We start from the raw sequence: 12,816 nt of genomic DNA, 5'->3' as shown, positions 1-12,816 counted from the left end.
CTGTGGATCTGGAGCTACATGTAGGCCAGGCCAGGTAAGGAAGACAGATTAAACGATATTATTGAAGCAGATAGGACTTTCCATCACTAAGACTAGCTTTCAACTCCAGACTTTTTTCTATTCATTGAATTCAAATTCCACCAGCTGCCATGGTATTGTAGTATTAAAGATCAGTAGGCAGTCAATCATCAGAAATTGAGACAGAGAGGTCAAGGAAGGGAAGGGAAGTGTCAGAGATGGACCATGTGAAAATGATGGAGGGGTGGAAATTGGAAGCAAAATTAATAAATATTTCCAGTTCCAGATGATAGCTTCCCTTCCCTTCCTTGACCTCTCTGTCTCAATTTCTGTTGATAGACTGTCCACCAATATTCATTACAAGCCTACCGACTCCCACAGCTACCTTGACTACAGCTCCCCATACCCTGCTTCCTGTAAGGACTCCATCCCATTCTCTCAGTTCCTCCACCTCTGTCGCATCTGTTCTGATGATGCCACTTTCAAAAACAGTTTCTCTGACATGTCTTCCTTCTTCCTTAACCGAGGTTTTCCACCCACAGTGGTTGACAGGTCCCTCAGCCGTGTCCAGCCCATCTCCCGCGCATCCGCCCTCACACCTTCCTCTCCCTCCCAGAACCATGATAGGGTCCTCCTTGTTCCCACTTATCACCCCACCAGCCTCCACATTCAAAGGATCATCCTCTGTCATTTCCACCAACTCCAGCATGATGCCACCACCAAACACATCTTCCCTTCACCCCCCCGGCGGCATTCCGCAGGGATCGTTCCCTCCGGGACACCCTGGTCCACTCCTCCATCACCCCGTGCACCTCAACCCCCTCCCACAGCACCTTCCCATGCAACCACAGAAGGTGCAACACCTGCCCCATTACTTCCCCTCTCCTCACAGTCCAAGGGCCCAAACACCCCTTTCAAGTGAAGCAGCATTTCACTTGCACTTCCCTCAATTTAGTCTACTGCATCCACTGCTCCCAATGCGGTTTCCTCTACATTGGAGAGACCAAACACAGACTGGGTGACTGCTTTGCGGAACACCTTCGGTCTATCCGCAAGCATGACCCAGACCTCCCTGTTGCTTGCTATTTCAACATTCCACCCTGCTCTCATACCCACATGTCCATCCTTGGCCTGCTGCATTGTTCCAGTAAAGCTCAACGCAAACTGGAGGAACAGCACCTCATCTTCCGACTTGGCACTTTACAGCCTTGCGGACTGAATATTGAGTTCAACAATTTTAGATCATGAACTCTCTCCTCCATCCCCACCCCCTTTCCAATCCCCCTTTTTTCCAATAATTTATATAGATTTTTCTTTTCCCACCTATTTACATTATTTTTAAATGTATTTCCATCCATTGTTTTATCTCTACCTTTTAGCGTATTTCGATCCCTTCCCCCTGCCCCATCCCCACTAGTGCTATCTGTACCTTGCTCGTCCTGCTTTCTACCCTTAATGTCACCTATTAGCACATTTCTTAGCTAATATCACCACTGTCAACACCTCTTTGTCCTTTTGTCTATGACATCTTTTGGCTATCTCCACCTATCACTGGCCCTCTATCCAGCTTTACTTGTCCCACCCCCACTTAAACCAGCTTATATTTCACCTCTCTTCTATTTTTCCTTACTTCTGTTGAAGAGTCATATAGACTTGAAATGTTAACTGTGTTCCTCTCCGCAGATGCTGTCAGGCCTGCTGAGTTTTTCCAGGTATTTTTATTTTTGATTTTGCTTTGGATTTCCAGCATCTGCAGTTTTTGCTTTTATTACAGATCTGTAGGTTGTGTATTGTAGCATTACAGATCTGTAGGTACAATATTGCAGCATTGTAGATCTGTAGGTTGTATATTGTAGCATTACATATCTGTAGATAATATATTGCAGAATTACAGATCTGTAGGTTGTGTATTGAGGCATTACAGATCTGTAGGTAATATATTGGCATTACAGATCTGTAGGTAATATATTGGCATTACAGATCTGTAGGTAATATATTGGCATTACAGATCTGTAGGTAATATATTGGCATTACAGATCTGTAGGTAATATATTGGCATTACAGATCTGTAGGTAATATATTGGCATTACAGATCTGTAGGTAATATATTGGCATTACAGATCTGTAGGTAATATATTGGCATTACAGATCTGTAGGTTATATATTGCAGCAATACAGATCTGTAGCTAGTGCAGCACAAAACCCAAATTTTGCCATAGTAGAGAAAGTCAAAATTAAACTGACACGTGAACCAAGAGAAAAAACAAAAACAAAAATACCTGGAAAAACTCAACAGGTCTGACAGCATCTGCGGGGAGGAACACAGTTAACGTTTCGAGTCCGTATGACCCTGCAACTCTGTTCTGTTGAAGAGTCATATGGACTCGAAACGTTAACTATGTTCCTCTACGCAGATACTGTCAGACCTGCTGAGTTTTCCCAGGTATTTTTGTTTTTGTTTTGGATTTCCAGCATCCGCAGTTTTTTTGCTTTTATCCACGTGAACCAAGAGCTGTGGACTCATCAACTGCAGATTATTTTCCAAGTGTGTCACTTTTCTTAATTTATCTCTCCTTTCAGGAACCAATGAGCTCTGGTGTGCAAGATAAACATGCACTCCGTTTTATCTTTGTCAGAATGTATAGGAAAGGAATCAGGAGAGTTTTCAGGGGAAATAAATACACCCAATATCCTGTTAAGCAGCTTGCCGGCAGCGAAGAGCAACGAGTGCTGGAAAAATAGATCCAGATAGGAGCAGACTGCAAAGAAGCACAACCCTAAAATACACTCTACACCACAATGGAATTGAAGCGTCCAATAAGGGAATACTTCCGACATTAGTATTACCAGCAGTACAAAGAGGAGGAACACGTCTTAATGTCCCAGCGCTTTATTGATCCAGGCGGCTGTTTCTGACACAGGACGGGATTGGTAACTCTATACCACTCTCCAGGTTAACGAGGGCGAAAATGTGGCAGAAAGTTGCGCTCATGGTTGCTGTTTTTCTTACCTCATGCGCCAGTAACAATCCAGGTAAGGGACAGAATTTGGCCAGCTCTCAATGTTGCTGTGCGAGTTTTAGCAAGAGTGTATAATTGGACTTTAAGAAGTTTAAACGTTCGCATTACCTTTACCACCATTTTCATTTTCTCCAAGTGTCCCCGTAATTAGGATTTTCAACCCGGGGCCAAACCGAAAGTTAAACTCTAAGTAGCGCCTATCCCTGTGCACAATCCGACAACTTACGCTTAAATTTCCTGCGAATTTCAGGAGAATTACCCCACCCCCAAATGTAAAATGGGTAGAAATCAACATGAACAATCAAACCCACACCTAAATATTCCTCTTTAAGTATGAACATTACAGTTTCACATCATTCATACACATTAAGTGTTTTGTCATATTGGAGTTGCTTCTCAATTTTAAGGCCACTTACTTAATGCCATAAAAGCCCATTCAAGTAACGGCAAAATGTAATGCACCTACTCCAGGATAAATGTATAAACAATATCCAAAAATGCTGAAAAAATAACACCAGGAATAGATTTTGTTTCCTGCAATGCCTGAAAATCTGGTCACAATTTGGAGGGAGCCTCCATAGCCGGCGCTGGACAGGGATTCATTCGGCCAGAACCACTGTAAAAGATCGAGGCAGTGTGGGCAAGATGTGCTGACACAAGTAACTCAAGCACCCACATCTCCCCGATCTTTTACACTGCCGAGTTCATCTGCCCCCCTGTCATGCACAAGCCCAGGTGCGAATATGGAGGAAATGTATTTCTACTCTTCATTTCAGGGATGCGGCTCGGCCAGAACTGTCGGGGGTGAGGGGGGGATTGGGGGGGGTGAAGACTGTCTGGGAGGGGGGGGTGAACACTGTCGGGGAGGGGGGGGTGAACACTGTCGGGGAGGGGCTTGGGGGGGGTGAACACTGTCGGGGAGGGGCTTGGGGGGGTGAACACTGTCGGGGAGAGGGGGGGAGGGGCTTGGGGGGGTGAACACTGTCGGGGAGGGGTGAGTGAGGGGAGGTGGACGCTGTCGGGGGGATTTGGGGGGGTGAACACTGTCTGGGAGGGGGGCGTGGGGGGGTGGTGGTGAACACTGTCGAGGGGGTTGGGGGGGGTGAAGACTGTCGGAAGGGGGTTTGGGGGGTGAAGACTGTCGGAAGGGGGTTTGGGGGGTGAAGACTGTCGGAAGGGGGTTTGGGGGGTGAAGACTGTCGGAAGGGGGTTTGGGGGGTGAAGACTGTCGGAAGGGGGTTTGGGGGGTGAAGACTGTCGGAAGGGGGTTTGGGGGGTGAAGACTGTCGGAAGGGGGTTTGGGGGGTGAAGACTGTCGGAAGGGGGTTTTGGGGGGTTGAAGACTGTCGGGGGGTGGTTTGGGGGGTGAAGACTGTCGAGGGGGTTTGGGGGGGTGAACACTGTCGGAAGGGGGTTGAGGGGGGGCGGGTGAACGCTGTTGCGGGGTTTGGGGGAGGTGAACGCTGTCAGGGGGGTTTGGGGGGGATGAACTCTGCCGGGGGGGCTTGGGGAGGTGAAGACTGTCGAGGGGGTTTGGGGAGGTGAAGACTGTTGGGGGGGTTTGGGGGGCTGAACACTGTCGGGGGTGCGTGTGGCATGTCTTACCCCAACAATCCTGCCCTACCAGGAAACAGTTAGATTTGAGCTACACTCCGTATTCCTGAAGAAGACAGGATTGGAATCCGGGTCAGAAATGCAGAGCTTGGATGTGGTGCGAAAAGAGTAGGACCAGAGTGGCAACCCGACGGTGATTATATAGAGTAGAAAAAACAGGAAGTTATGTTAAACCTACAGAAAATACTAGTTTGACCCAAGATGCAGTATTGTGCCCAATTCTGGGCATCCACTGTTCCGAGTTGTTCTCAAACTACGGAACACTTTGTGTAAATTTTTTAACAAAATTCTGGTGGTTTCCTCGGTCCCCACCATAAACTCCAATCCCAAGCCACCGACTTCTTGTCTCTCACCGGCAGCTGTTTGAGGTTAAACCAAACTGTTCGCAAATTCAGTGTCATATTTCATTTCAAGATGAGCTTCCAAACATCACTAAGGCTACATATTCCCATCTTTGTAACTTCACCTGACTCTGCCCATGCCTCAGCTCATCTGCTGCTCACACTCTCATCCAGGCCTTTGTTACCTCTAGACTTGACCATTCAAACCCACCCCTGGCTAGCCTCCCGTGTTCTACCCTCTGTAAGCTTGCAGTCATCCAAAACGCTGCTGTTCATGTCCAAACTTGCACCCAGTCCCTATCACCCATCACCACTTGTGCTCACTGGCCTCCACTGGCTCCTGTTAAGCAACCCCTCAATTCAAAAATTCTCATCCTTGTTTTCAAATCCTTCCTCACCCTTCCTGATCCCTGTAATTTTCTCCAGCCCCACAACCCTCTGAGATATCTGCACTCCTCTAATCCTGATCTCTTGTGCATCCCCGGTTTCAGCTGCTCCACCATTGGTGCCTGTGCTGCCAAATGCCTTGACTCTAAGATCTGGAATCTCTTGCCTAAACCTCTATGCTTTATCTCCACCGACCTATTTCAGCCACTCTTTAAAACCTACCTCTTTGACCAAGCTTTTGGCCACATACCCTGGTAACTTCTTTTGTGGCTCAGTGTCATGTTTTATTTTATAATGCTCCCATGAGGTGTCTTGGGACATTTTATTATGTAAAAGGGGCTTTATTAATACAAGTTATTGTTGCACCACCGCACCCATTAGATTTTAAATGTAAATTTTCAACGTTGTTATTATTCACTAGGAGGAATGCTCATTCTCAGTGTACATTTGTTTGTAGAAATTATTAGAAAACTTGATTTTACAGAAAAATTAAATGTTATGTAGCCTTGGTTCAAACATAAACAAAAGAGCTGAACTCCAGAGATGAAGTGAGAGTGACTGTCCTTGACATCAAGGCTGCATTTGACCGAGTGTAGCATCAAGGAGCCCTAGCAAAACTGGAGTCAATGGCAATCATGGGCAAAACTCTCCACTGGTTGGAGTCATATCTTGCACAAAGGAAGATGGTTGTGGTTATTGGAGATCAATCATCACAGCTCCAGGTCATCACTGCAGGAGTTCCCCAGGGTAGTGTCCTCGGCCCAACCACCTTCAGTTGCTTCAGCAATGACCTTCTTTCAACCGCAAGGTCAGAAGTGGGGATGTTTGCTGATGATTGCACAATGCTCAGAACCATTCACCACTCCTCAGATGCTGAAGCAGTCCATGTACAAATGCAGCAAGACCTGGACAACATCAAGACTTAGGCTGACAAGTGGCAAGTAACATTCGTGTCACACAAGTGCCAGGCAATGATCATCTTCAATAAGAGAGAACCTAATCACCAGCCCTTGACATTTAATGGCATTAACATGGCTGAATCCCCCACTACCAACATCCTGGGGTAACCAGTGACCAGAAACTGAACTGGACTAGCCATATAAATATTGTGGCAACAAGAGCAGGTCAGAGGCTAGGAATCCTGCAACAAGTAACTTACCTCCTGACTCTCCAAAGCCTGTCCACCATCTACAAGGCTCAAGCCAGGAGTGTGATGGAATACTCTCTGCTTTCCTGGATGAGTGCAGCTCCCACAACACTCAAGAAGCTTGGGACCATCGAGGACAAAGCAGCCCATTTGATTGGCACCCCTTCCACAAACATTCACTCCCTCCACTACCAATGAACTGTGGCAGCAGATTGTACCGTCTACAAAATGCATTGCAGAAACTCAGCAAGCCTCCTCAGGCAGCACCTTCCAAACACATGACTGCTACCATCTAGAAGGACAAGGGCAGCAGATACATGGGAACACCACCACCTGGAAGTTCTCCTCCAAGCCACACACTACCCTGACTTGGAAATATATCGCCATTCCTTCACTGTCGCTGGGTCAAAATCTTGGACCTCCCTCCCTGACAGCACTGTGGGTGTACCTACACCACAGGGACTGCAACGGTTCAAGAAGGCAGCTCACCACCACCTTCTCAAGGGCAATTAGGGAAGGGCAATAAATCAGGAGGTCAGGGCTCAAGCCCTAGTCCATAGGCTTAATTTTAAGGCAACGGGATTTTATGTTTCCGCCGAAATCAATGCAGTTTAGAATGAAGTTTACGGTCCCGTTCCCAGCACAACGGGCTCGTAAAATTCCAGCTCGTGACTTTGATAGCAGCAGACACTTTGGTGTGGTACCGGAAGAATATGATGTGATATTTGTAAGGGTCTAAACCTATAGTATGTTGTAATGTGCCATAGACGCTGACGTGTTTTTGATTTGGCAAGAACATAATTATTAATTGTATATTAATTGGGTGTTTAATTGTTTGCACGTGGTGTCATTGACTGGGGATACTGAAACTGGTAGTTGGGTTAAAAGGTACATGTTTATAGTATGTATCCCTGCAAATAAAAGCTCCTAAATGTATGCAAAGATTAGGCTCCAATTCTTTCCTTCACTGTCTGGCTTTCTGGAGTAGACCAATGATGAACGTAGTTTGGTGATGAACAAGTTTTCCACTATTGCTGAAAATGTTACATTATGCGGTAAAAGGTATTTCACTGCCACAGCTGCTAAAAGATAATCTCACTGGTATTACAATGAATGAAGGTCAGGGGAAGTAGAAAACTGAGAACTTACGTGTTTCTCCTTTGCAATCCATGTTTATTTCATTATGCATGTCAGTTTAGTTAGAGGCAAAATATAAAGCACTGCTCATCTTCCTTCTCAAGTGGTATTTTTATGCTTGCAATTAAGATTATTCTCTCAAATTATCTCTGTTCTACCCAGACTTCTTCCTGTTCTGTCTTTAATGCAAAAATGATATTGAATTATGAGGAGTTGGCTGTAAAACAAAAATGCAAAGTAGGAGAGTCTAATACAATGGGTCAAATTTTACACTCTCCCTCCTGGTGAGTTTGGTGGTGGTGGGGGTGCTTTAACTGGGCAGGATGGTGGCAGTTGGAGACCCCGCGATCTTCCTGCGCCACCCTGATTAAATCCATGGTGAGACGGCTGTGGACGGCCTCGTTGCTCCATCACCAACTGAGGATCTTAAGGGCCAATTTATATCCGATTAAGGGCCTCTTCTTGCCTCTGCTGGTATTAACACAGCAGCAGGGGGTCTGTCACCACGCGGGGAGCATGACATGCAGACTTGTGTAGAATTCTTTGGTCTCTAGGGGGGGAAAGCCCCTCATTCAAAGGCACTCGATGAGGGATTCTGCATCGGGAAGGGGGGACCTGCTGAGAGTCACATCTTTGCCCTTGCTGCCGAACTCTGCCTCCCCAACCCCCTCCTGCGAAACCCACCTCACAAAACTCCCACCATCACTCATGGTGGGCGGGACTTCTGGGGTCATGATCTCGGGGAAGGCCCGCTGGTGGCCTATTAATTGCCTGGTTAATTGGCTCATAGTTTGGCAGGCTTTCCCCAAATGAGGCAACACAGATCTCTCGCCTCCCTCTGGCAGCTGAGACTCCCCTCGTCTCCATAAGATTCTCTCAATATTTCAGTTCCGTTCACTGAATACAATGCAGTGCTAAAAGTAAAATGTTCATTTGAATGAAACAATTATGAATTCAGAATTGACTGTCTATGAGTGGTTACTAAAATCGTTTTTTTTTTAAAAGTTACTTACGTATTTTTACTATTGATAGCATGATGTCAAAGTCTGGTGTTCAGGGGTTCATGTCATGGAATGTGAAAATGCAGGCTTGCATCTGCTAATCATGGTACAAAGTATCCCGATTTCAACAAGATCATCAGGAGAGGAAGCGGCATTAGCTCATTTGTCACAAGTGAAGGGGAAGAAGTCATTCTGTATTACTTCTTGTACCTTTTCATTTGACTGGCTTAGAATTAGCATTGACAGAAGCCTGAAAGCAGATTGGATACCCATCTCCTTAGGTGTGCTAAAAAGGGGGAGAGAATAATATACATTGAAATTAAGAATGAGACAGAGACCTCTGGGTATAGTATATGAATCTAAATGTAATATATTAACACGAGGGATATGTTTCATGACAACAGGATATATGAACATGTGAACATACGAAATAATAGCAGAAGTAGGCCATTTGGCCCCTCAAGCCCGCTCCGCCATTCAATAGGATCGAAGCTGATCTGTTTGTGTTTCGAGTTCCACATTCCTATCCACCTCTGATAACCTTTGATTCCCTAGCCTAACAGGAATCTATCGACCTCTGCCTTAAAAATATTCAATGACCTCACATCCACTGTCTTCTGAGGCAGAAAGTACCAAAGTTGCACAACCCTCTGAGAGAATTTTATTTTCCTTATTTCTGTTCTAGAAAGGTGACCGCTAATTTTAAAGCAGTGCCCCCTAGTTCTGGGCTGACCCACAAGAAGAAAAATCTTTTTCACGTCCACCTTGTCAAGATCAAGCAGAATCTTATATACTTCAATCAAGTCACCCCTCACCCTTCTAAGCTCCAGTGGAAACAAGCCCAGCCTGTTCTACCTATTCTCATAACACAACTCACTTATTCTAGGTAAAAACAAAAAGCTAAAAGCTACTGCGGATGCTGGAAATCCAAAACAAAAACAGAATTACCTGGAAAAACTCAGCAAGTCTGGCAGCATCGGCGGAGAAGAAATCAGTTAACGTTTCGAGCCTTCATGGCCCTTCGGCAGAACTGGAGCATAGTTAGAAGAAAGGAGAAATATAAATTGGTTTAAGGTGGGTGGGGGGGTGGGGAAGAGACACATTGAGGGTGTGGTGTGATGATTGTGGAGATGAGCAGATAGTGGTTGACAGGGCCCTCAACCGTGTCCGGCCCATCTCCCGCGCATCCGCTCTCACACCTTCCTCTCCCTCCCAGAAACATGATAGGGTCCCCCTTGTCCTCACTTATCACCCCACCAGCCTCCGCATTCAAAGGATCATCCTCCGCCATTTCCGCCAACTCCAGCATGATCCCACCACCAAACACATCTTCCCTTCACCCCCCTTGACGGCATTCCGTAGGGATCGTTCCCTCCGGGACACCCTGGTCCACTCCTCCATCACCCCCTACTCCTCAACCCCCACTTATGGCACCTCCCCATGCCCACGCAGAAGATGCAACACCTGCCCCTTCACTTCCTCTCTCCTCACCGTCCAAGGGCCCAAACACTCCTTTCAAGTGAAGCAGCATTTCACTTGCATTTCCCCTAACTTAGTCTACTGCATTCGTTGCTCCCAATGCGGTCTCCTCTACATTGGAGAGACCAAACGCAAACTGGGCGACCGTTTTGCGGAACACCTGCGGTCTGTCCACAAGAAAGACCCAAACCTCCCTGTCGCTTGCCATTTTAACACTGCACCCTGTTCTCTTGCCAACATGTCTGTCCTTGGCTAGCTGCATTGTTCTAGTGAAGCCCAACGCAAACTGGAGGAACAGCACCTCATCTTCCGACTAGGCACTTTACAGCCCTCCGGGCTGAATATTGAATTCAACAACTTTAGATCTTAAACTCCCCCTCCCCCCATCCCCACCCCATTTCTTTCCCCCCCCCCCCCCCGCTTTTTTTTCAATAATTTATATAGATTCTTCTTTCCCCACCTATTTCCATTATTTTTAAATCTAAAACTAAAACCTCTAGTCTTTCCACCCCACCCCCACTAGAGCTGTACTTTGAATATCCTGTCTTCCATTCTTAATTAGCACTTTTCTCAGACAAAGATCACCACCTTCAACACCTCTTTGACCCTTTTGTCTGTGACATCTTTTGATTATCTGCTCATCTCCACAATCATCACACCACACCCTCAATGTGTCTCTTCCCCCCCCCCCACCCACCTTAAACCAATTTATATTCCTCCTTTCTTCTAACTATGCTCCAATTCTGCCGAAGGGCCATGAAGGCTCGAAACGTTAACTGATTTCTTCTCCGCCGATGCTGCCAGACTTGCTGAGTTTTTCCAGGTAATTCTGTTTTTGTTTTTTTTCACTTATTCTAGGTATCAGTCTAGTAAACCTCTTCTGAACCACCTCCCATGCATTTACATCCTTCTTTAAAAAAGGAGACCAAATCTGCACACACTATTCAAAATGCGGTCTCACTAATGCGCTCTATAACTGAAGCAATAACATCCTTATGTTTTAGTTCAATTTCTCTCATTATAAAGGATAACGTTCAATTAGCTGCTATTGATTATCTGCTGTAATTTTTTATTACTCAGGAACGCGAGCACCTGGATCCCTCTGCACCTCAGAATTCTGCAGCCGTTCTCCGTTTAAGTAATGCTCTGCTTTTTTATTCTTCCTGCTCAAGTGAACAACTTCACATTTCCCACATTATGCTCCATCTGCCAGATTTTTTCCCACTCACTCAACTTATCTATATCCATCTGCAAACTTCTTATGTCTTTCCTGCCTATCTTTGTGTCATCTGCAAATTTGGCTACCGTGCCTTTCCTCTCCTCATCTAAGTCATTGATGTAAATTATAAAACGTTTATGCCCCAGCACAAACTTCTGTGGGACTCCACTCGTCATGTCCTGCCAATCAAGCAAAGACCCATTTATGCATACTCTCTGTTTTCTGCCAGGCAGCCAATCTTCTATCCATGTTAATGTGTTACCCCCTATACCATGAGCTTTTATTTTCCACAGTGACCTTTGATGTGGCACCTTATCAAATGCCTTCTGGAAATCCAAGTACAGTACGTCTCCAGGCTCCCCTTTATCCACAGCACATGTTACTCCTTCAAAAAACTCTAATAAATTGGTTAAAGATGATTTCCCTTTCACAAAACCATGCTGACTCTTCCCAATTACCTTTAGTTTTTCTAAGTGCACAGCTATAACTTTTTAAATGATCAATTCTAACACCTGTCCCATGACAGATGTCAAGCTAAATGGCCTATAGTTTGCTGTTTTCTGCCTCCCTCCCTTCTTGAATAGAGGGATTTTTTTTGCTACTTTCCAGTCTGATGGAACCGTTCCAGAATCTGGGCAATTTTGAAAATTAACACCAGTGCATCTACTACATCATTAGCCACCTTTTTAAAGCTGCTAGGATGCAGTCCATCTGGACTCAGAGCCTTGTCAGCCTGCACCTCCATCAGTTTGCTCAGTACTGCATCCATAGTAAGTGCAATTTCACCAGGTTCCTCTCTCCTTTCCGCTTCCTCATTTAAAGTTATTACTGGAATGTTTTTTGTATCCTCCATAGTGAAGACAGATATTCATGACTTGTGTTTAAAATAAATTGGCCACATTTGTTCATTCAATAATTAGCTCTCCAAAGTTTGTATTCTACATTAACACTTTAATGGTTAGTTTTCTCCTAAATATGATCAGCATTAAATTATACAGTATTTATTCTCACTAAATAAATAGATGCCCAATTGTTTAGACCAAATATTCATTTAGACCTGTGCATGAAAATTTATATTTTGTTAATTATTTGTTAGTTTCTTCAATCTGTTGTTATTATTGCTTCATGTTGCTGCTCTTTTTTTAAATGTATTTATGGGATGTGAACATTACTGGCAAAGCCAGCACTTACTGCCCATCTCTGATTGCCCTTGAGAAGGTGGAGGTGAAAACCAAGTGGCTTGTTAGGCCCTTTAAGGGACAGTTAAGAGTCAAGCACAATGTTATGGCCTGAAGTCACATGTAGGCCAGATCAGGATGGCAGGTTTCCCCCAGTAAAGGACCTTAGTGAACTGGTCTGATTTTTTCTGACATTCAGTAGTTTCATCATTGCCATTACAGATACTAGTTTTTATTCCAAACATATTTAATTCACTGAATTTAAATTCCCCAAC

General features: G+C 45.1%; 1 protein-coding gene across 2 annotated transcripts in view; it reads left to right on the top strand.

Moving 5' to 3' along the window:
- Positions 1–2,650: 2,650 nt before the first annotated feature.
- LOC144683503 (zona pellucida sperm-binding protein 3 receptor-like) overlaps positions 2,651–12,816 on the top strand; it is a 74,685-nt gene continuing 64,519 nt past the window's right edge. For both annotated transcript variants that reach the window (XM_078546567.1, XM_078546566.1), the window contains exon 1: positions 2,651–3,051. In XM_078546567.1, the coding sequence (XP_078402693.1) occupies positions 2,988–3,051 (64 nt within the window). In that variant the 5' untranslated portion in view covers positions 2,651–2,987. The remainder of the gene's footprint in view (positions 3,052–12,816) is intronic.

The sequence above is a fragment of the Cetorhinus maximus genome, chromosome 8 (assembly GCF_964194155.1).
Source record: "Cetorhinus maximus chromosome 8, sCetMax3.hap1.1, whole genome shotgun sequence".
Lineage (NCBI taxonomy): Eukaryota > Metazoa > Chordata > Chondrichthyes > Lamniformes > Cetorhinidae > Cetorhinus > Cetorhinus maximus.
This window is presented reverse-complemented; position numbering and strand designations above follow the sequence as displayed.